The following is a 24,894-nucleotide window of genomic DNA, read 5'->3' on the forward strand; positions in this document are numbered from 1 at the left end:
CCATGCACCCTTGTTGTCTTTCTTTAAATCATTTAGCTGTTTATAAAAATGAAAAATAAACAGACATCATGCAACTTCTGATTCGACTCTGAAAATAACAATAAATAACCAGACTATAAATAATCTGTAACATCTGCATTATTCTTCTGCAGAGACTCACCAATCCTCAATTTAAAGCTGTTAAAAGAGTGTTTGTTGATGTTTTCTAGTTTGGCCATCAAAGCGATGGCGAACTCCACCATGGAGCGCACGTGGCTGTAGGACATGTCAAATTTCTGTAGGGGGAGCCAGAGATCACAGTATTCAGTCAGAGGGAGCGTGTGCAGTTTGTTTACACTTTAAAAGTAGACCAGAAGACAGCTTTGCAAGCCTGGATTTGCAAATCCAAATTCTTTTCCTGAGTATGTCAGTCATTCTGTGTGCAACCTGCAGGTAATGACCTGCAGCACGGTGATAACCTAAAGCTGTGACTTCAGGGTCACAAACCTTTCTTTCATCCCCCGGAGCCAACTGTGTCAGCCCTGCAGCGGCCATGTAGGTGCTGCCGATGGTCTTAATCTTCTCCACCGAGGAGAACTTGGGCTTTGAAAGAAGCTGCGTGAAAGAGACACAAAGAGGAAGAGAGAGTGAGAAAGAGGCAGAAAAGACTAAATGTTCCAGCAGGCTGGTGCTGACAGCAGCAGGACTTCACACCGTCGGCTTCCTCATACCTCATCGAAGTCTGATATGATTTCGTTGAGGAATCGCAAACACTCCAGGCCGTCGTTGTTTTCGCTCGTCTCGTTGTAAAACTCCTTGAACTGAGGCACCGATGCAAACAACACGCACACGCAGTCATATGACTGACTGTACAGGTCCTGAAAGGATGTAAAATAAAATTATGATTAAAAAGATAATTTCAGCATAAGCCTATTTTCATCCAATTTGCATGCAGGAGCCTTCAAAAGTCAAACCTGTTCTGCTGCTTTTTGCACGTGAAACTCCAAAAAGGTTTCATAACTCGAAACTAACGTGTTGGTGCCAACACTCAACTCACTCAACATCCAAAAATCATTGATTTTTTTCCCTCCACAGTGTTTTCAGACTAACTACTCTCAAATATGGCTGACTGAATGATTGAGGTGGTACAAATAGTAAGAAAAATATATGAAGCAGAAACTTTTTTCCCTTTATTTCCTGTCAAATATGTGCTGTTAACCAATAATTCACACGAGGTCAGAGTATGTACAAGTAAAGGCCATGAGAATTAAAACCACTCTAAGCACTGTTTTTGAGATTGTCGTCTACTCTTTCACTGTATGATGTCAAACAGAGTGGACAACCGTAATATGGCCATCTCAGCCAAGAATGCCCCACCCACCTATCGTTCACAAACCTTCTGTTTGCAGGGGACAGCCAATCAGAAGAAAACTGGCTTAAAGGCAGAGATAAAGCAGCTTGTCTTTGATAGAGGATGAACTGAGGAGCTGCACCAAAGCCCGATAAAAGACAAATATAGGGGTGTGCAACCGACTAGATTTAAACCTTCCAGTGACTCCAGGATTTTTATTTTGTCAACACATCCAGATGAAATTCGGTTCAGATCACATTTATTCTCTTTTTGGCTTTCAAATAAAGTTTTTTTCCCCCATCAATCCATCCATCTTCTGTCATTTATCCAATTTAGGGCTGCAGGTGGGTGGCCGAAGCCTATCCAAGCTGCCACAGGGTGAGAGGAAGGGTACACCAACCTGTCACAGAGCTAATATAGAGAGATGGACAACCATTCACACCAATGGCTGCTTTCGGAACCACCTCAGCCCACTACCTGCATGCTTTACACTGTAGCAGGAACCCGGAGAGAATCCACACAGACACGGGAAGAACATGCAAGCTCCACACATAGAAAGACCAGATGGTGGATTTAAACCCAGGACCTTCTTCCTGTGTGGCTAAATCGCTAACCACTGTACCACCGTGCCGGTTTGTTAAAAATATTCCTTAAATCTATGTTCAATTGTACCAAATAATCAAACAGGATAATTGATTTTTGCCTCAATCGAGCAGTTCTTGATAAATACGAATTATTTTGAACTGTGAATCATGCAAAGCTCCAAGGACAAAAATGTGGTGCTGCAAATGATCCTTACACGCCCACTTTCATATTTCCTCATTAAATTCCTCGGAATGTCACACAGTGGAAGATAAATATGAATATCAGGCTTGTTTCCAACTGGATCTGTATTGAACAGATAAAGGACAGAAGCTGTGCACCTTGGGAATGTCTTACTTACCTGGTTATTGATGTTTTTGCCCACGAAGAAAGAGGCGACGTGAAGTGGCAAGACGTTCTGCAGGAGGAGCTTGTTGACGTTCTCCATGGTCTCCATCTCATCTCTCTCTGTCTTGAAACAGCGCTCCAGCAGGAAATCTACACGGCAGCTCAGCTCATCCTGAGAGAGAAGCGAAGAAGCATTGGTTTAAACCCGGATGTGACATGCACGGCATTTCCTTTGTTAAAGAACTTCTTGCACACGGACACACAAACACACACACTCACCTGTCTGGCCAGTATGATGCATACAACGTAAAAGATGGACAGCCAAATCCCAGACATGATTTGAGGGTCCTTCAGGACTCCGGGCCTGTGGAAAATCCCATGCATGTTATTATATGTAGAACCGTACAGGCTTCTAACATGTTTCCATTACATATATGTTCAAAGACCAGTGTCTTGTATCACACACAGCCGATGCGGCCGGCGCCCCCAGGCGCGCCTCATTCTATAGAAAGCCGATGAATAAGTAATGCTGATGTGAAACTCCAGACCAGGATTCACAATCTGGACTCTCAGAGGTAGACAAAGAGTAGGAAATCCAACACTTTGGCTTGGCAAAGCACACTATGGCCCAGATCCACCTCATCTCCTACACCCTCTCCCTGCACACTTTTGCTTCCTGTGGAGGCTCGTCCACATTCAGTGCTGTTCTAAAACAAATAGCTTAAAGCTGAAGTGGATAATTAAGACCCCCCCTATTAAAGATTAACAGCACACTTCTAAAGTGGAGCGGCTGATTTGTGTCCGATCAATTATAAACCAAAATCAAAGGCTTATCCTGGTGATGTGTTTACCTTTTTTTTTTCAAAAAGGTCATGCTTCTCAACTGGAAAAGGGTGGAGGACTTAGGCTACGTCCACACTAATTGGTTTTCATTTGAAAACGCATCGTTTTCTCTCAGTTTTGGCCTCCCGTCCACATTGACATTGAGCATTTCGAAAACGCTCACGAAAACACATACATTTGAAAACGGAGCTGTCCCGTCGCAATGTGGACACTCGAAAATGGAGACTTTCTAAAACGATGACACATTTTAGTCATGTGATGCCGTCATGTGACCAATTAAGCAACAATAGCAAAGGGCATTACACAGCAGTTGTTTTGATTGCTCTCAATTTTGACAGCCCTAAAAAAGATTAACATCAGTTTGCACATGCTCCGGATAGCTTTTCTTCAAATTCTTTAATCCTCACTCGCTTTTGCGCATGCGCTGTACTGGAATGTAAGCCTTTTCAGCCGTTTCAATGTGGACGCACAACTCTGTGAAAATGACTGAAAACGCTAGTGTGGATTTTCAAATCTATCCGGGCGAGTGTGGACGTAGCCTCAGAGTTAGGAGCTCAGGGGCTCAGAGTAGACCCAATACTCCACATAAAAGGAGGCGGTTGAGGTGGTTCAGGTATTTGACTGGGATAAACTGAGACTAGAGGAGGCAGCCTGGGGGTTGAGGGAGGTCTGGGCTTCTCTGCTTAGACTATTCTTATTGTGGAGGGGAGGGTGGTGGTGGTGGGGCTGGGGGGTGTTAGTAAAATACAGTTACACTTGTCTTTCATTTTTGGCTTTTTATTAACACAAAAAGCCTGAAAAAGACACATGAAAACACATGTAGATATTAGTTGCAGCTTGATTTATCATGAAAAGTTTAACATAAGAGGAAAAGTTCTGTCTTTAAAATCACATTTACAGCTTAAATTTGGTTGCCAACATTTAAAAATACTAACCACCACCCCTCATGTCCTGTTATTTGAAAATCGTTCCTTCTCCAGTCATCGTGTTCACAGCATTTTCTGAAAACCTGAGATTGACCTTGAGGTTAAGATTCAAACTCATTCGAGATTTTTTTTTTTCACTATGGTATCAACCGATGCCATAGTGTCTTTTGAAATCTATTTATTAAAATCTGCTACAAACATGAGATATTGGAGGACTTGAACCTTGCAAAGTTATTTTAACCATTGCTCTGGGAAATGTGGAGAATGAGGCGAGTGCTTTGCTTGTTTATCAGTGTTGGCTTTTTCCATATGTGGAGAAGTGAAATGTACTCACTTGGAACCATTATAAAACAGTTCGATGAGGCAGGTTGATCTTGACTCGAAAACATAGAGGAAGAGGGCGAGGTAAACCACGACAGCCAGCGTGAGCAGCAGTGTTTTCACAGACATGCACGTCCTGGTGAAAACAATCACTCCCAGCATGGCCAGCAGGCAGCAGTACAGGTAATACTGCATGTTTGGACAGAGGGAGGTAGCAGGAGAAATATGTGAGTACAACAGGTTAGGCGTGACTTAGAATACTTCGAGTGAAATGTTCAAGCAGCTATGTAGCTCTCTTGGCCAAATATCTTTCAGAAATGTAGGAGCTAAATGTCAAGTATTTTAGCAATGTTCAAGTCTGTGCAGAGACAAAAAAACAAGTCACATAGATCTATAAATAACAATGTTATTAAGAAATCTAACAAACTATCATACTGCCCCAAAGAAATGATAAAGTACATTATTTAACATGTAATAAAGGCGCAGTGAAGCATTTATTTACTCACAGGCAGCGTTTGGAGTTTCAAACTTTCCCACTCTGTGTTGTTGGCTATGCTGGTGCAGTTATTTCCAGGGAGGAAGTGCTGCAAGAAATTTAAATTTAAAACAGTAAATGAGATATAACAGAGTAAAGAGGCCCATTTAGTTAATCTACAAAAGATCAATAATTATTTAGCCATAAACTGTTTTGTTATGAATGAATTTATAGCTAAACGCTATGCTGTGCCAAAGTCTTGAGTCACCCCTAATTTCTTTTTATTTTGTGAGGAATATAGGAAATAATTGCAGTTATTTACTGAAACAGATGCAAACATGCTTTGAAATACATTATATAGGGCATATGTTGAGATCTGGGAGAGGTCTGGGGAGGCCGATCCATGGCTGATACTGTTTCTACACTGAACAAAAATATAAACACAACACTTTTGTTTTTGCTCCCATTTTTCATGGGCTGAACTTAAAGATCTGAAACCTTTTCTACAGACACAAAAGACCCATTACTATCAAATACTGTTCACAAATCTGTCTAAATCTGTGTTAGTGAGAACTTGCCCACCTCACAGGTGTGGCATGTCAAGGTGCTGATTAGACAGCATGAATATTGCACAGGTGTGCCTTAGACTGCCCACAATAAAAGGCCACTCTGAAATATGCAGAGAAAAGTAGATTGGCAGACTTTTTCTCTAAGGACATTACTTTCAGATGATGGTCATCTGCTGGCGTCCAGTGTGTCCTTAAAAAAGGTAACACTCATAATGAGATATAGCAAGTTTTCAGCTCTTTGTCAATAACCTTGTTGATACAAAAACACAATTTTTAAGTCTGTCAGACTGAGTCATCTTTCACATTTTTAATAGATTCAACTGAAGAAATGGGAACAAATGTGTTTATTACGACCAGCTGCTAGTAGAAAACAGAAAATTTCCTCTTATAGTAAAACAACTGGACTGAAAATGAACGAAAAAGCACCCGATGTCCAACTTTGAAAGAACTTCAGAAAGCCTGGAGAACTGTTGGTCAAGAGCACTTTAAAAAAAAAAAAAATAAAAATGAAACAAAAAGAGAGTTGTTTTTTACTCTGAGACATTACTGGCAGAACGACCGATGAAGGAACTTACAAGGTTGAGCATGGCCATCAGCAGAATGATGAGCACACAGATAATGATCACAAACAACCGCAGCACAGCCCTGGTGGCGACGCCGCGGGATAGCCCAGATATCCACTGGACACCCACCGGCATCTTGGAACGCCATTTCTGTGAAACAATAAAAAAAATGCTCATTACGTCACCTATCTTAATAAAGCTATTTAAACAAGTGTCTGCATATTGAGACGTTTGCACTTTTCATTCAAACTGTGAAGCACTACTTAATTAAATTAATTAATTCAAATCGCTGCTCTTTTCAGAATTAAAGTGAGATGATAACGTTGATAACACTCGGTAAAAGTGAAGGGATACTCTTGTGCAAAAACGGACTGAGGAGATGGACAGAGGCGTGTTAAATGTGTCTCAGCGAGCGTTTCTATTAAAAGCAAAGAAATATTTTTACATTCAGGCATTTATGAGAGTTGGTATAAGATTGGGGGTGTGCATGGCTTGGTTTTCATTGTTTTCTTTGCTTTTGTCTTGTATTAAAAATAAAAAATGCAGGACTAAATGTGCAAAAGCTCCTGTGTGTTCCTCTGGAGCCGTCAGTCAACCCTGAACCTGGACCGTTCACACCGCAGGTGCACGTACGCGTGTTTTCTCTTCATTTGAAGAACCACTGACACTGAAACCTGGACTGTCGATAAAAGGCGGATCACCTGTTGATATGTATTAAACACAGCCCGCCTGGGTTTGTTTACCTCCAAGTATCCAGTGAAAGCAATGAACAAAAACACCACCATCACTGCAAAGGTCACACCGTAGGACACCGCCATCACGAAGTTCCTGTGGAAGAGTGAAAATTCATAGTTCACACCGCTTTCTCCCCAAATAATAAAAGACGTGTGCGCTTGTGAGACGGCAAGCAAGAAACAGTATTACTCACGTCTTAGAGACCAACATCTGGACGGTGAAAAGAGCGACGAAAATTAAACCTAAGCAGCTCATTGAGTGGTGCAAACCCTCCACTTCTGAAAAGCGGAACTGAAAACAAACATAGTGTAAATGGCTTAAAAATGCTCAATAGAACCTTAAAGTCCAGTAATCTCATCTTTGACCTGAATGAATCTACCTGTTTCTCTAAGTTGATATTGTTGAACAGCAGAGTCAAACAGTTGAGCTTCTTTGCTCTCTTCCTGAATGAAAGATTGGAAAACAATCAGAGGACGAATCACAGAAGCCAGAAATATTCAACAAATCAAGTTTCTTAAATTAATTTTAATGACTAACAGTCACGCAGTCTTATGAAAAACTACATACACCCCCACGGCGTCCACAGGAGTTAAGAGGGTAAGGTTGGAGTCAGGCACTGTTAATGTCAAATGTCCTTAATTAACTGAACAGCAGCAGGTGTCAGAGCACCTAATTTGCTGCTCTGGAGCAGTCAGGTGTTTGTTAACAGTTCATGACAGCACAGTTAGAAAAAGATTGAACATGTATGGAAGGCCTCTTCTCTCAAAAATGAACAGGTTAGGTTTACAAAGCTGCAGCCAAACACAGAATATCAGCTGTGAAGCACGGTGGTGGAGGGGTCATGATTTGGGCTTGTTTTACAACCACAGGACAACTTGTGCTCGCCGAGTCGACCGCGAACTCCTCTGTTTGCCAAAGTGTTCTAGAGTCAAATTTGAGGCCATCTATCAGTCACCTAAAGCCTGGCTGAAACTGGTTGATGCAACACAACACTGGTCCCAAGCAAAGTCCAGACCTCAACCTGAAACAAATGCCTAAGTGGGATCTTGACTGAACAGTGGACCAAAAAAGTTCTACGAGCGACTGAATCGTGGGGTGTGCTGAGTTTTTCAGAGGACTGTTAAAACCGTTTTAACTCTACAAAAACAATAAATCTTACCTTTTAATGTCCAGCGTGTCCAGCGATCCCCTAACACTGTTATCAATGACCAAACTGGGAAAGAAAGAGGAACATGTTAGACACATCCAGGGATTAAAGGATGGATGTTACTGTTCTATTTATTTCTATTAAACTTGAATAAACAACTAATGCTTTTTTGCATGACTTCTCTAGTGATCTTTGGAGATCTTTTACTAACCAGTCATCTTGTGAAACCGGGCGTTCCTGAATCAATCACACAAACAAACAAACATAAACACAGTGAGAAATAGATTGACACCTTATTCAAATGCACAATGGAGTTAATAATGAAACGCTGATTAGAGGCCAAGCAAAGGAGGTGATGTGACACGCTGCGTTTCTGAGGGAGAAACTAAGCAGCAACAGCACAAATGCACAGATACGTACGGTGGTTGACTTCTTGGGCCGTCTGGCCTCGGGGTTGCTTAGGCCTTCGAAGGGGTTGACGCTCTTCCAGGACTGGAGGTACTGAGACATCCGCAGTGACGCTCGCTGCCTGTTCTCCCCTGGTGTAAGATGGCTGGGCTGAAATTGGGGCAAATATTACAGCTTAACATGATTTGAACTGTGATTCATTTTCCTAACAGATACAATACACGCAACAGAGGGTTTCCAGAGGGGACACCACTATCATCTTCCTAACAGCTTTTAATCTAACAGCTTCCCTTTTTACACGTAATGGTTTACATTGTTGTTGCTGTTGTGAATATAAACACATTGTGAACATATTTCAGCAACGCGTTGATTCCTTAAGCTGGGCACAAACACAGCTGAAATTCCTAACATGGAATGAGGCACAACACGTTTGATCTTCTCGCGCGGCACAAGAGTGAGAAAACATTCGAAAGATTCAATCTGGCACCTTCTGCCTTTTAAAGACAACGTGTCACAAGTTTGTTTAGTCGCGGGTCATGTGAGCGGGAACAGTGAAGGCTATTTTATATAAGTATACTTAGAGTCCTTTTGAGATGATTTCCCCGCAGTTGTAAAGAAATTCACAAGAAGACAAACACGTGTTTTATTTGAAGTCAGAAGTTGGGATTTCCAAGGTTCGAGGAAATGAAAGGTGTTTCAGCTTGATTAGCTGCAGTATTTTTAACAGGAAAATTTAATGTGGGTATTAATAAGGTTACCAGGGATCTAAAATACAACAAAAATTTGACTGATAAAGTAAAAACATAACACACTGTAAACTGAAAACCAAAGTAAAAGAAAAAAACAAACAGCTTCTGTGAATATCTGTATTTACCACATAGTTTATAAACTTGGAAAGGAGTAGGATGAAGTTCACATTTGTTTGATATTTTTGGAAAAATACCTGACCCGTGTCTCACAGACGGGCAGACACCTACCAGTCCGTGCCTCCTGGGAGGACGGTGTGGCTTCTTGGGGTCAATCACCAGGTATGTTTTTCTGCCCTTCAGAAGATGGTCCCGACTCCCCCCGTCCCCATCCTCAACTTCGTACGCTCCGTTCAAGTGTTGGAGCGTCTCCTCTGTGATGTGGACCCGCCTATAGATGAACAGTAGAAATAATAAAATACACACAGCTCAGAGTTTCATTATGTTTAAACTGACTTTAAGCGTCTCTCACCCAGGGAGACCTCCGGACTCCATGTGGTTGGCTAAGGTGACGTCATCTGACCACACGTCGTACTGCCACTTCTGCAAGCCAATTACGCCGCAGAGCACGTTGCCCGTGTGAACGCCTACTCGCATGTTGATCTGCACCCCGGTTGCCTCTCGCAGGTTACTACAGGGAGACAAAGGCATGAATCAAATCAGAAACATTCAGCCCTGATCCTTTCTGGCCTTGTTTCGTCCACAGTGTTAAGAAGACAAGAAAAAGTACCAAAGGACAAATAAAACAATATATATAAGTGTATATATATATATATTATATACATTGTTTCAAAGACCCTTCAATAATACGGAGAAAACCCCAACAATCAGACAGTCCGTATTAGAAAGCACTTGGTGACAGTGGGAAGGAAAAACTGCGGACCTGCTCCAGACTAGGTTTTGTGTTCAGCATCAGTTACCATGGTGATTTAGCTAGGTCAAAAACGAGCAATTTTCCTGACATGGAAAACTCTGACGTCAAGCTCAACACAGCTCGCTGAGCCGTTAATCTCATAGTGCACCACTGTGGACATCACAGCAGCACAACCTCAATAAAGGGCAGAGATGGAAAGACAAATCAACGGGTGACAACAATGAGTGAGGGGGAAACGGGAGAGGAAGGAATACAAAGTAAAACCAGATCAGGTCACATGCGAAAGCAAACCTTCAAAGTAAAACAAGGAGCCAGTGAGACAGACAAACCCAGAAACAAAAGAAAGGAAAATAAGAAGAAATCAAAAATCAAAAACATCCAGCACTTCCGTTTCTTTGTGTTTTATCTTTAAAACATCCATTGTGTGTGTTTGTGCTTTTTCCTTTTTATTTGTTTTTTTCTTCCATTGTGTTTAAAAAAAATAAACTTCTGTTCTGTTATTCTCTACTTCCATTTCTATTTTTTTACACTGTATTTTATTAAACTTCTGTTCTTGGGAACTGCTAATGATGAAAGCAACAAAAATAAGAAACAAAGGGCTGCAAATACTTTGCAGAAGTGGCAATCCCCTGTTTGTGCAGTGAAACGCAAGAAAAGATGGTGATGCAGCTGAAGAACATTATAATCTTATGTTAACGTTTCGTTAGTTTAAACAATAACCCACACTGACCGCCCTGTAGAAGCTGCTTCTGTACAAAATGTTGTTTTTAATTTATGCCTTAGAGGGGAAATCAAAAATGAAAGACTATTAAAATAACCCCCAATCATTAATGTCAATCACTAATCTTCCCATCAGACTGACCCATGACACTGTAATGTAAATTTATACACCTATTTTTATCCAAATGTGAGCAAAACCCTGCAAACAAAGCCAGATATTTCGACATTTCATGAACATTGTAGGACAAAATCACACAAGACCTCACTGAAATGAGCAGCACCAGTGTATTATGGACTCTTTATAGTTACTGTATGCTCCCAGCAGCAGGATAAAGTCTGCTTTCAGTCGTACATTTGAATATGAGCGCAACAAGCACAAAGAGGAACTTAAACAGGGTACATCACATGCAAATTCACAAAACCGACGTGCATCACTCAGATGGAAAGTTATTTTTGGCACGTCAGACGTTTTAAACAAACGTAAAGCACATTTCTTTTTCTTACAGTCATCTGTATGTGTGGAGAGAGAAAAAAATCGCCTGAAATACACCTAAATATGAGTAAAACTTGAAATAACTTGAGATAAACTGACCTTATGGCAGTGCACATGTCCAACCCCATCTTAACACAGTTCTTGGCGTGGGTGGGAATGGGGTCAGGCAGACCAGACACACAATAGTAGCAATCCCCCAGGATCTTAATGCGAAGACAACCATTCCTCTACATATGGAAAGAAAGGGACGAGAAAGTGAGTCCGGGAGGTCAGAGCTGACACAAAGCAAGTCTTTGTGGGGAAATGAAAGGGTTATTTCGGGGTGGGTGAGCTGGCATTTGCACCTTGGCGATCTCGTCGAATCTGCCGAAGAGCTTGTTGAGCACAGCGACCAGCTCTTCGGGTGTGCAGGTGCTCGCCAGCTTTGTGAAGCCCACGATGTCGGCGTACAGGATGCTACATGAACCCACACAGACAAACACACCACTTTACTTTAAGCCTTATTAGTTGACACTCATCCATTCATTAAAGGATCTGTTCTATGCCTTAAAGTCCTTCTAATCATCATAATCATTGCACGCCACCCTCATACCTTCCCATTTCTGGCGACTAATGAATAAACTGCCTTCATCGTTACCTCTGAGGTTTCCACACAAGTGCAATGCAAGACTGTGTTAGCCTGCTACCAAGCTAAAATCAGGATGTTTTATAAGCATTTAGATAAAACTGCTAAGATACCTTATCAGCTAACTCAAACTCTTTTTACACACATAAGAACAGGTGTGTAAATGTTAAAGGTGTAGCCCTATTGTACAATCTAAATACAGACCTTTCTATATTTAGATTGTACATTTGGTCATAATTTGGTAAGTCTGAACTAACAGCACCCTGCGGTAATGTTAAAGAACAACGTAAATATCACATATATGACGCCATATCAAAGTTGGTGCTATGTGGTTACAGATGATTATGTTTTTCCAGATCAAAGTGGTTCACAAACACAGCGCTGTGTTTGTGTTGTCTTCAGGAAGGGGCCCGGGCCTTGTTCTCACGTCAGCATTATGTCATTTGAGCAGACATCAGACACAAACAGATGACGCTACTGCTACATTTGTTTGTGGAGGGGGTGTAAACAGCAGAACCGTGTGCTGGAAACTTTCACTGTGACCTCACCTGTCCACACCTGAACTTGAGACAATTTAATACAGGCGTGCCAAACATGAGGGCGGTGTGCCGGAATTGGGCTGGTAAAGACTCCAATCCAATCTGACCCACTTTTAACTGTATTTTCATGAGTTTTACAGCTTTTCTGTCAACTAACAAAAACCTTCTGTTTTATAATTACGGGTCAGTCTCATTAATGACCACCCAGAGCTTTTTCTGATATTTGACACATTTATTCCTATTAGATTTCTTTCATTTATTACAGCAGCATTGCTTTGTCATGTAAACCTTCTTTTTCTTATATTAAGGTATGTCAGCGATTCAAAGAGTAGTTAAACTTCTTCTAAGCAGAGTTTCTGACCCCCTTAAGATCAGTGCTTGTGTCCCACGATGCAAAATCAGCTTGACATTCCTGATTTCCTACTTTTGAAGTCTTTTCTTGGTACATGTGTATACAGCCCCACTAACCTGCTTGAAAATGTCTGCTACCTCTTATTCAGATGTCATTCACTGCATATTTTTACATTTTCAGGACTTTGTGTACTTCTTGAGATAGTTAATCCCACCAAACATGAATAATAGAACGATATCACAGTCGACATCACGAAAGGACAATCAGCACTTTCTCCCGGCGATGCTCACCTGACGTCTCTGTGCTGCCGTACATACAGGCTGTGAAAGTTGTGTGAGGTTGATTTATTCTCGTCGTCGCTCTTGGGATTCGACAGCCTGCTTATTACCTCTGTCTTCAGCTCCACGGCGATGTACCGTGGCAACACGGACAGCAGGAGCTGCTCCTGTTGCCGGGGAAACAGACAGGACGGGGGGTTACATGTGTGTGTGTGTGTAGAGAAGGGGGGTGAGGAGTTCACAATGGCTGTAAAAGAAAGAGATGGCCATCAAAAGCCTCCTTGAAGCGCTGCCATGTTTACTCGGTGGATCAAGTTTCATCTATTTGTTTACTTGCTGTAAATGGTTCCCATTCAGGCTCGCCTATTATATACGCTGCTCGACTTCAGACAGGTGAATGATTAATCTATTGGACTAATAGCAAGAAAAGCATACAGTGTCACATAAAGAGGACTTTAATGAGAGCGATTACACATACGAGTCAATTAAATGAGCTGCCCCCAAGAGGAATGGAGGAGAGATTCATTTATCAAATTATCTCATTTGTTTATTTTACTACTTTAGCTGTAGGGTGGATTAAAGCACACTCTTGTATCTTTATTTTGGAAATTTGAAGCAGGAGCGAAGAAAATTAACTTTCTGGCAGCGAAAGAGATATCGAAACAAAATTATATTTCATTAAAGGCAATAAAACGCTCCAAGCCAAAATCAATAAAGGGCGGGGTCAGATACTTTAGTTTTGTGTCATTCATGTAAGCAAATAACTGCAATGTACTAAACAAAGGTAAGCAGAGCGGACGAATGCTCTGCCCAAACGAAACGACAATGAAACGGGTCTGAATGGAATTCGTGGGCCTGATGTGTCACGTCTGTTTGAGAAGCTGACCTGCTGATATTTCTTTATTTCCTTCTGGGAGCGTATGGCGCTGAACTCCTCTCGCTTCTGATTGGATATCCGGAGGTCTTTCTCAGTCCTGTACAGGTGAAAAACTCCCACGGCGTTCACGCACGCAAACAGCACAGCGTTCGCCACCAGCTGAGAGAAGAAACAGTCAGAGGAGAGGGGGTGGTTATACTTTACCCGTCCTCTCATATGCGCTGTTATATGAAAATTAGAGACACAGAGCACGAGATATGTTTCACTAACTGAGAACTGCAAACTGCACAGCTGCTTACAAACACATTTAATTTGATTTGATCCATGGATCATGAGCTTGAATGAATGCCGTGGTAATGTTTGGACTTTTAATGATTTCTTTGAGCTGTTCTTTGTCCAGGGTGCACAAGGTTGAACATATACTGCTTAAAAGTATACATATAGGCTCAAATATATACATGCACTCACTTAAACATTTAATATGTTCTACAGTGTCTTCTCACTAACTTCTCGTAAGTGGTCATGACTGACTCCAACTGGTAGTTTCTCTTTGCAGCATAAAAATGATTTGTTTGATAGAACTCATTGAGAAGATCTGAGAAGGAAAGATTGTAGATTTACAAAAGCTCATCAGTTTAAATGATTTTATGTAAGTACAAGTTATTCCATGTGTCACCACTAAGACCTGAAAGAAGACCCACGGATGTTCAGGAATAACCCACGAACCACCAAGGCTCAAGACTGACATGAAGTGGAAACTGCCGGAACACCAGCATCACTGTCCACAGTTTGAAGCCAGTTTTACATCATGGATTGAGAGGGCGCCGACCAAGGGAGAAGCCTCTGCTTCAATCTCGACAGGAATCTGCAGCTCTCCACATGGACGAGCCAAATGCCATCCAGAGAAAAGTTTTCTTGTCAGATGAGACTGTTATGAATTGCAAAGCACGTACCCAAATACAGACTCAAAAGCTGAGCTGAATAAACAAAACACTGACCTTTGTTTACAGAAGCAGAAAAATCCCAAACCCCCAAAACAAAGTCCTCAAATCCAAATGCGGAAACATGCAGGCAATATACAGGAAACAGAGGAGGAAAAACAGTAAGAAAAAACACAGGCAAACAAAGGCTTTAAATAGACACGAGAGTTATCGGGAAAAACCAAACAGCAGGGCAATTAAGAACCAGATGAACCTAAACCAGGACAGGAAAGGAAGGAAAACTAAACACAATGTACATGAGGCAAAAGACTAGCAAACAAAACAGAAGGGCCGCTAAGCCACTTAGAAACAACTTGACATCAAGTAACCCTAACTACTGAGATTTGGACACAGCTGGATGTTGCAGCAGGACAATGATCCCAAACATACATAAAAACTGGTTTTGGATCCGATAGAGTAGGCTAACATTAAACTTCTGGAAAGACCTTCAAAAGTCCCCTCGACCACCTTAGGCCAGGGGCTACTTATCTTCGCTAGCAGGCCTACCACTTATATTACTGTAGAGGTCCATGACCTTTGTAACACACAGTTATTACTGCTTTCTAGGGGATGCCTTCTTTGGGGATCTGCCAGGCCTGGGAGCCGCTGCCAGTCCCCATCCTCACTATGCTTAAAAGCCGGGTCTGTGCCAGGAAACCAACTTGTTTAAATGAATTCTAGTGATTCTGCCAAGATGAGTAGTCATACATCTAGCCAGAATTATGCCAGAAGCTTGTTGATGGATATCAAAAGCGTTTTCTTGAGGCCCAACATGTCAAGACACAGTAACCCAAATATTAGTGGGGGGTGTGTCTATATCTGACCCTTGAAAATCCAAAAGAAATCATTAAAAGTCACGCACATGATGAGTGAATATGAACATCTGACCACAACTGCATGTGTTTATGACTTCACTAATAATAACAACGGGTGATTTACATTTTTCCAAAGTAACTGAGCCCTGTTGATACCGCTGTATCACTCTATTTGAATTTGAGGTTTGTTTTTTTCTTTTCTGGCTCACGCAAAAGGAAGCATCTCTCCAAAATTTACATATGAACTTCCAAAGCACACACCAATTATAATTTCAGCACGACCAAACCCTTTTCATGAATAAGAAATAGGGAAAAACAATTAACGTCACAAGAGGAAGGCTAACATGACCCTCGTGCCGTTAGAAACGAGTTTAAATATATTCAAATATGACATGTGTGAACCTGCACAGCCAGATCTGGTGTCTCTGGTCTGGTGACAGGAACGTAGACGCTGATGATGATGACGTGCGAAACACTGGTCCCTATCCCGACCATGAGGGCCCAGGTCAGCGAGAGAGGCAGCACCGTGTACACGCTGAGAGAGAGGAAGAGGAAGAACGCGACCTAAGAAGAAAGAAACATGCAGCACTTTAGAGCTGTCCTGGGCGTCTTTTCACTTTTAACTACTCTCTTATTTCCCAAGGAATTGCCACCACGGATAGATGTGTATGTTTATTTGGCACAGATTTTACACCGGAGCCCATCCTGATGTAACCCTCCCATTTATCTGTGCTCAGGACCATTGGGACTCACCTGTTCCCACGCTGTCACTTGTCCGCCCGTGAAGACGAAGACCATCGCAGTGATGTATAGTATCCCCCAGACGAAGAGGGCCAGCGCTCCTCGACAGCGCCTCACCGTGGCCAGCCAGGGCAGGCAGACGAGCAGCATCGTGCTCAGGCAAAGAACAATGCTAACAATGGACAGAGCGCCCACATGTTCGCTTATTGTCTGTGAAGAGACAGAAAAGTGAAATAGTTCTTTAATGTCACCAACATCTCAGCTGTTTAAAAGTTTAAAAAATGCTCTAAAAGAAAACTAAATTGTCTGCTCCTGCACAAACTCCTGCACAGCATTAACAGTGGCTGGGAAAGGAGCACTTCCTATTAATATTAATGCATTTGGAAGAGCTTACTTTGCTGTTTACTATATCCAAAAAACACCTGCCTGCTTAGCACAAAGGAGCAAAATTAAAATGCTTTTATTCATCAGACGTGAAAGCCGGGCTCAGCTTCAAACAGGTGGTGCCATGTTTTTAATCTGCTTCAGCCACAGGAAGTATAGGTATTTTAATTTTCACAATGACAGGGAGGATTGGTTATTTTTAAAATGGAAATATTAGTTTTGACTGAGTGTTACGGTCATCTATCCACTTTAAAAGTTGGTATTTATAAATTAAACGGAGGGAGATTAGCATGCTAGCTTGGTGATGCACATGCAGTGTGCGGCTAGCGTTAGCACTAAATACTGCCGTGCAAACACAAGACTGGACAGTATTCTGACTAGAATGTAGGTTTATGTGTTTCAGAGAACATAAAGTGAATTGAAATTCATGAGTACAATGAAAAGAAGTGCTTTCTCCTATGTCATTATATAGCTTATCTGGGCTATAAATGAGAAGCAAAATGTGATTATATTTTATTTAACTTCTTAGACGTCTTTTAGACCTCAAAAGAGAAAACTTGTTGAGTAGGTAAACGTGAATAGTGAATGTTTGGGATAAGCTTGAGTGAAAGCCTTTGTTCAAGCCTAAAAAGGTGATTAATCAACTTTCTCCCCCCCCCCAAAATTTAGATATAAAGGGAAGCCTTTGTAAATACCATTAGCGAAAATGTTACCTTGCATATATGTACATTTGATCTTGTATAATATTATTGTTCTTTGGTTATACTGGATCTATTTATTCTTGCTCTGTCCAATCTACTGCTGTAATGATATGAATGTACCTATCTACCTATCATTTATGGGACTAATACAGGATATCTTATCTTAAAATAATTTTAAAAAATTAGCTTTTTAGATAATTTGACGTTTTATTTTCTGATTCTTACAGATCACCCTTTTTTAGAGACAGAAAACAGTACTTAAAACAGACTTTTCAAAGGCAGGTAATACTTGTATGTACGGCTTTCATGTACAACAGTGACTTGCAATTGTAAGAAGTCATGTGGTCTAAGTCAAGTGCGACAGGAATGCTGTTGCATTTTGGTGAAACAGGTTTAATCCTCCATTTTCTTGGTGCTGCTGGCTGTAAGATTTCTCCTTTGCTTACACTCATGTTGATATTCTCAAAAGTGGTAGTTCTGATCTTTTCTTTTAATTCTTTGGCATCTACCTGACTTGCACTTATCTGACTCTATATGCTGGCTATGTTTTGCTGCTTTAGGTCTCAGTCACAGGCCACCTACTGGCAACCATCTGCGCAGCAGAAGTCAGATACACACACACACACAGTTATAGAGCTCTTTACTGTTTACTGAACTCTAAGAACTTTAAATCTCTCAGCCTATCACACCTCAATGGATGCATTTTGGGGTGAAGTATCTTGCCCAGGGGAACTTGGACTAAAATAGCCATCAATGAGGCTACTCTGCGTTTTTGTTTGCATCTGGAGTGGATGTTATAAGATAAGATAAGATAAGATAAGATAAGATAAGATAAGATAAGATAAGATAAGATAACCTTTATTAGTCCCACACGTGGGAAATTTGTTCTGTTACAGCAGAAAGTGGACAGTGCAAAGTTACATAGCAAAAACTAGAAAAAACTCTGAATACGATAAGAATAAGATACTGATTATGTTGTCTGATCTACAATTTCAATCAAATTTTGAACTCAAGAAACTACAGATCCACATGCTTTTATTTTGGAAACAGCAACTGTGTGTGATGTGGACATCTACTTCCCTCTTGCATCAAAATCAGACATAAAGGGACCAGGAAATGGACCTCTGTGCTCAGTGGGGTGCATTTCCCAAACTGAAGCATGGCTGGTTCGTGTTCACTTTAATTCTCACCCTTGTGGCGGCGAGGACGATGATAATGACCAAACTGAAGACCAATGTCAGCACCAGTCCAGACACCATTAACGGAGTCTCCTCCACGCACTGCAGACAAGCCCTGTGGGTGGCCTGATAGCAGCAGCACACGCCCTCTATCACAGTCTGCCTGGACAGGTTGCTTCGTCGGTCGTCGTCTTCGTTGGCCCACCTGATGTCGATGCTGTCCCCGGATTGGCTGGCCCTGGGGGAAACACTGGGTAATTCTGGCGAGCTTTCACTCAGTGAATTTTTTGTTTTTGCTTTAGTAGTCACGTCAGTTTTAGAATCAGTGTTATAGTTGTCATGACTGTTTTTAGGGGTTTGCTCAAGCTGAGAGGTGTTCAAGCTGGATTCAGACAGATTGATGGGAGAGATCCGGCTAGCCTTTTCGAATACATTTCCATCGAGCTCAGACAGCTCTTCGTCACAGGAATCAGCGCTTAAACTCGCGCCGCCGTAACCGGGAAGGGATTTTGAGCTGCCGTAGTCCGAATCACTGCAGCTGTTCTTTTGCATCGAAGCCCTGCTGTCACTTTGTAGCTTATCACGATCTGCACCTGCTCCCTTCACCAAAGAGTTGGCTTTGTTTGGTTCGGGGGCCTGTGTAGTCTTGGCCACTCCCACCTCTACGGAAAGTCCTGACTCGGCTCCGATGACGAGGCTGCCTGTGCTACCATTTCTGCTTTTAGTAGAGCGCTTTAAGTTGTCTGTGAAGTCCTCCAGCTCAATGATGTTGCGCCCGTTGACTTTGCCCTCCCCATCGTTGGAGACGACAACAATATTTGGCACCAAGGACAGCTGCGAAGCTTCTGCTCCAGGCCTCCCCCCGTCCTGGATACCTCGGGACTCGTCTGGCATGGTGACCCAGTGTGAGTGCGAGGGCTTTCGCAGTCTGCCAACCTGTCACTTTGCTTTTCCCCTTGTGCCCGTCAGCTCCTCTGCATGACAAAAACACACTAGAACAGTGTTTGTTTGTCTTTACTTTCCCTTGTCGGGTGCTGTTAACGTCTGAGCAGCAAGGAGAAGAGTATTTCAGAGAGAGTCCAGCTCCTCTGTTTTCAGCACTCTGCAGTCAGGCGATGAGGCTGAAGACGCTCCCTCTGGATGTGTTACGGACCCAAAGATTGTCGATAAGGAATCTTAAACTGCAAGATAACCTCTTTAGATGAGCTCTGATCCATACTGGGGGGAAGAAGGGTCTCCCTGTCAACAAGAAAAACACAAAAAGACCACACATTCAGCAAAGGTTAAACCAAGCCTTCACCTTCAGCTTCCAAATCCTGATAACACGCGCACTCAGTTTATACCTGCCCTCGGTTTTAATGCTATTTTAATGACCGACTTCTTCTAGTCCTTTGCCCATTATGCAAAAAAACTTGTTAGTCTGGCTGCAGGCACTTCCCCAGTAACACACTCATGTGTGCACCCTGTTCAGGTGTGTACTGGAATGACACGCAGCTGACGCACTCACTGAGCATTGGAAACATTTTTTCAAGCCACCACCTAGATGCAGTGGTTTGCTTTGATCTGCCTCTTCTCCTTTCCTCACTGTATCTGATTAGTATGCAAAACATCATGACTGCCACTTCCAAGTCCCCATCAATTCACAGATTAAAATATCATTTGGATCTGTCCAGTCTGCTGCAAAAAAACCATCAGATATCAGATTTAATAGCAGAGTCATGGAGGGATTACCCGGTAATTCATCTGATTCAAACCGCTCACCTTGACCAACCTGCACCCGGCGCAGGAGGTCAGCTTTAAGCTGCACACTTTGAGATTGAATGACAACAGCGTGGTTTCTTTCATTCACTCTCTAACACAGGAGCACTGTGTCTGCTCATGTGGCAGAGACAGTGCAGTTATTGTTCTTACTTTGTGGTCCTTTTCCCATGCCCGCTGGTTTCACTACTCTATTCTGTGTCTGTGAAGCACTTTACAGAAAGAAGAAGGGGCTTTCCAAGAAAATCAATGCAGATACCTGGTCCAGGTTCTCAAAACTGTGTAAAAGACTATTTCATAGTTAAGACTGACAGTTTAATGAAGTGTACAAAACAGGATCTCTTTAAGATGAAAACCAACTTTGGAAACTCTTTTTAATCAAATGGGAGTTTTTTTTTTTAACACTTACAGGACACTTAAAGCCATTTTTAAACCACCTTTTTAGGTTATATAACAAAGAAAGGCAATTTGACAGCGTACAAAAAAAATCTCGTTACAAAATTATTTTAAACTTAATTCTGTGTGCTGAATGCCACAAACTCGACCCACTGTCTTGACTTTAGCGACTAAAAATCATTGGTCAAGCCAAAGAAACTCCCACAATTTTAGGATTTCTCCCACAAGTTCAAGGGCAGCTGGTGAAGTTTAGAAAGAGCCTCCCACAGAGAGATTTTACCTGCACGGAAAACCTGGAAATCAGAGTTTGTAGAGAGCTTTAAAAGCAAATTCAGACAAAAAAAGATAAAAGGGGGAAGGTAACAAAGCCACCTCTGTCTCTGTTTCTGATGGATGATGGAAGCATCTGTCAGAGTTTAATAAACTGGTAATTGGCTAAACAGAGAAGGATAAAATATTAAGGGCTGAGAACAGTTTAAAATAGGTCTATCCGTTTGACGTGCGGCTCTTGCTTTTGTTGGGTGGTTATTGTCGCTTTAAAACCGATTTAGCTGTAATAAATTAAAGCGGCGACGTGAACTGTGCGTCAAGGCGGAAAAAAGGCACTTTTGCGCATTAACATCCGCGCTACAGTTACTCGATTTAAACGGCGTCAGTGTGTTAGAAAGACAGGTGAGATTCTTACCTCATTTTTTAATGATGTTAACGTCTCACTCACTGTCACTTACAGCCTTAGATCCCCCACACACAGTAAACCTCATTTCCCCCTTTACGCGTAACTTCCTCCCTCATCCACGGAGCGCTCACACGCAGGCTTCACTTTCACAGAAGTTCACAAAAATTAATAATAAAATAAAAAAAGGTGAAAAATATCCTGTGAATTTAGTCCTTTCTTTTCAAGAACAGACGTCAGAAACTTGCTGTATGTCTGTGCGCATCGAGCGACCGCTGGATTGGTTCTGGCGCGAGGCAGGCAGGTGAGCGGGGGCGGGGGCGTGTGTGAGCACGCGAGGACGAGCGCTCCGGTCAAGCAGCAGCAGCTATGCAAATATGATGAAGGTAAACAGAGAGGCAGAGACGGCCGAGGAGGACGGGTCAAAGGTCAGGCTGCAGGTGTGTCGTGTTTTCCTCAGCGATCCCGCGTGGAAGCTGAAGATCTGACGCTGTTTCAGGGTTTTAGAGGCGATACTAGCTAAAGAGAGCTGCAGTGAACCTGGACTGTTTTCAGCAAACCTCAGCTCTGGAATTTTGGATTCTTGTTTAAAATAACTGAATTCTGACTCCTGTGTGGATTTCACAGCTGCCCCCCCCCCCCCCCCATATTTATCATGACTTCAAGTTTCAGATCATGAATCAAATTGTAATATAAGACAAAGATAACAAGTAATTAAGAAAAGCTGTTTTTAAATTACGGATTCATTTATTAGAGACAAAAGCTACCAAAACTGAATCCACACTTCATGCAGAAACTCAGATGGGATCTTCTCTTTGGTCAGAAAAATGGTTCTTCAATTTCTTTTGTAACTGTAGACTGCAAAACAACTGGAGACATGAGATGAAAACAGTGCAAAAAACTCCATTGTCTGGTGACAAAAAGTGGCTAACAGGAAACGCAAATATATGATGAAAACAGTATAGCTCAGCAGAAACAGCAAAGATGAAGGAAAAGAGAGAAAATGGGAGGTACAAATAGTTCACAAGGAGTAAAAATATGCAACGAAAAGGGAAAACATCACAGCTGTTTCATTGCATAGATGTAAGAGGTCGAAATCACTGCACCAACTTGCAGGTATACATAGAGCCTGTTTGTTGACCCCTCTCAGAGGAATATTTCTGCTATTTGTTGAATCGCTTCACACTGACCTCTGAATCATTCAAGCATAAAACAGGGATGAACCAGTGTTGTGACAACTTAGCAAAGAACCAATTTTAAATTGTACCTTTAAGCCAAAGATATAATAGATTGAAAGGCACACACCGCACATATAGTACGTAAGTAATATACATTTAAATCTAGTATCTTTCAAATCAGCTTTATTGGTCGACTAATATTTTTTCTATATTGGCAAACCAGTCATTTTATGACATCAGCAAACACACACGTTCGTACCATGGTACAGCTGCTGGTTTTACAATCCTGCAGAGCGTATGTGATGAATGCGGGTGCTAAGATCAGGTATGCACGATAACACTAAATCTCAAATTACAAACACACAGCAGTGTGCTAATTGTGTACTGACAGGGACTAGAAAGAGAGAAAGTATATTTCTTCTATATTGGCTTCCCTTCATTGGCTTCCTGTTAAATCCAGAATTGAATTCAAAATCCTGCTCCTCACATTCAAGGTCTTAAATAATCAGGCCCCATCTTATCTTAATGACCTTGTAGTACCATATCACCCTATTAGAGCACTTTGCTCTCGCACTGCAGGCCTACTTGTTGTTCCTAGAGTATTTAAAAGTAGAATGGGAGGGAGAGCCTTCAGTTTTCAGGCCCCTCTTCTGTGGAACCAGCTTCCAGTTTGGATTCAGGAGACAGACACTATCTCTACTTTTAAGATTAGGCTTAAAACTTTCCTTTTTGCTAAAGCATATAGTTAGGGCTGGACCAGGTGACCCCGAATCCTCCCTTAGTTATGCTGCAGTAGGCCTAGACTGGTGGCGACTTCCCATGATGCACTGAGTGTATCTTCCTCAGTCACCTTTCTCACTCACTATATGTTAATACACCTCTCTGCATCGAATCATTACTTGTTATTAATCTCTGGTGGCAGACCTGACCTGGTTCTGCTGGAGGTTTCTTCCTCTTAAAAGGGATTTTTTTCCTTTCCACTTTCACCAAAGTGCTTCCTCTTAGGGGCTCCTAGGATTATTGGGGTTTTCTCTGTTTTCTTTCTATTATTGTAGGGTCTTTACCTTACATTATAAAAATTAACTGACTTGATCTGAATTCTAAGAAACAGAGAAGAAGTTTACTTGATGTGTTTGATTTATTTCAGTGAAACTTAGTTTTTTTGCTGAGCCAGTTTAACGTTTCCATAAAAGCAGTCAGTTGCTTAACTGACAGGAGTTGCTTAACGCAGTTGGTTTCTTCTTAAAAACTTCTTAGAAATAAAAACTAAAGATGATTCTTTAAACCAGCAACAGTGAGATTTCATGTTTTTTGAGTGTATGCAATTTACAGTCCATGTCAGCACATTTGAAGTTTGCAGGCTCAACACTTTTGAGAACGGGATCATCATGGGCCTGATGGATATCAGGTTAATGTTATCGGTTTTTATTATGGAGAGATTTATTTAACTTGTTTTTTGTGTTGTGTGACTTATTTTTGGCTTCTGGAATAAATAAAGAATGATTATTTTTCTTCTAAACTTTTTATGTGCTAAAGGTGACACTGTGGTGCAGCTGTTCTGGCTTTTGCATGAGTTTCCTCCATCCAAAGATGTAGCTGAAGGTTAGATTTGGTGTATCCTATGTAGGCTGGACGGATGGCACTTCTGATCAGCTCTATGTAAACACCAATCAGTCTCAAGACGACTCAGAATCTGAAGTGTTTTGGGGTGAAAATGCTGAGTTGATAATGAGGCGATCTGTCACTTGACACAACTGTTAAAGCAGAATCAAGGTCCTACCCTTAAAAAAGCCCTTTTTAAAAAATGTTTTGTACCTCTCAGAAGGAGTTTTTAAAAGCAGAATGGGAGGCACAGCTTTCAGCTTTGTGGCAACACCTCCCAGTTTAGATTTTGGGAATTTGCACTGTCTCTACTTTTGAAATTCTGCTTGAAACTTTCCTTTTTGATAATGCTTATAGTTGGGGCTGGATCAGGGGATCCTGAATCAACTTTTTAGTCACGTTGCTGTAGGTTCAGATTACAGCTTTATCTTGCATGATGCACTCCCAACACTACTGCTGGCGACAGATGGTCGTTCCTACCCGAGCCTGGTTTTGCTGAAGGTTTCTTTCTGTTAAAAGAGAGTTTTTCCTCCCCACTGTCACCAAGTGCTTACACATATAGATTTGTTTTATTCTTTGGCTTTATCTAAATCGGTGTAAGAGGATTGCTATTGTGATCTGGCGCTATATAAATAAGATGAACTCAGAACCAGCCCAAGGTTTCATGGAGCCCAGAGGTGAACTTGATTTGCAGCCCTTGCCTCTATCGAAACCTATTACCATCCACCATTGTCCAT

The 24,894-nt window shown here is 41.7% G+C and overlaps 1 protein-coding gene across 1 annotated transcript in view; it reads right to left on the minus strand.

Moving 5' to 3' along the window:
• Positions 1 to 21,679, minus strand: part of LOC146522439 (adenylate cyclase type 2) — a 24,973-nt gene extending 3,294 nt beyond the window's left edge. Inside the window, exons 1-24 of the mRNA XM_085155485.1 lie at positions 21,390 to 21,679; positions 18,563 to 19,789; positions 16,300 to 16,497; positions 15,949 to 16,110; positions 13,761 to 13,910; positions 12,887 to 13,041; positions 11,425 to 11,536; positions 11,180 to 11,307; positions 9,466 to 9,624; positions 9,225 to 9,384; positions 8,260 to 8,397; positions 8,051 to 8,076; positions 7,852 to 7,905; positions 7,072 to 7,135; positions 6,886 to 6,983; positions 6,701 to 6,785; positions 5,970 to 6,107; positions 4,857 to 4,934; positions 4,364 to 4,539; positions 2,540 to 2,624; positions 2,274 to 2,432; positions 711 to 857; positions 487 to 594; positions 161 to 275 (exon numbers count right to left, since the gene is read on the minus strand). Coding sequence (XP_085011611.1) covers positions 161 to 275; positions 487 to 594; positions 711 to 857; positions 2,274 to 2,432; positions 2,540 to 2,624; positions 4,364 to 4,539; positions 4,857 to 4,934; positions 5,970 to 6,107; positions 6,701 to 6,785; positions 6,886 to 6,983; positions 7,072 to 7,135; positions 7,852 to 7,905; positions 8,051 to 8,076; positions 8,260 to 8,397; positions 9,225 to 9,384; positions 9,466 to 9,624; positions 11,180 to 11,307; positions 11,425 to 11,536; positions 12,887 to 13,041; positions 13,761 to 13,910; positions 15,949 to 16,110; positions 16,300 to 16,497; positions 18,563 to 19,444 — 3,577 coding nt within the window. The 5' untranslated portion in view covers positions 19,445 to 19,789; positions 21,390 to 21,679. The remainder of the gene's footprint in view (positions 1 to 160; positions 276 to 486; positions 595 to 710; positions 858 to 2,273; positions 2,433 to 2,539; positions 2,625 to 4,363; positions 4,540 to 4,856; positions 4,935 to 5,969; positions 6,108 to 6,700; positions 6,786 to 6,885; positions 6,984 to 7,071; positions 7,136 to 7,851; positions 7,906 to 8,050; positions 8,077 to 8,259; positions 8,398 to 9,224; positions 9,385 to 9,465; positions 9,625 to 11,179; positions 11,308 to 11,424; positions 11,537 to 12,886; positions 13,042 to 13,760; positions 13,911 to 15,948; positions 16,111 to 16,299; positions 16,498 to 18,562; positions 19,790 to 21,389) is intronic.
• Positions 21,680 to 24,894: the final 3,215 nt, after the last annotated feature.

Source organism: Neolamprologus multifasciatus, chromosome 3 (genome assembly GCF_963576455.1).
Source record: "Neolamprologus multifasciatus chromosome 3, fNeoMul1.2, whole genome shotgun sequence".
NCBI lineage: Eukaryota > Metazoa > Chordata > Actinopteri > Cichliformes > Cichlidae > Neolamprologus > Neolamprologus multifasciatus.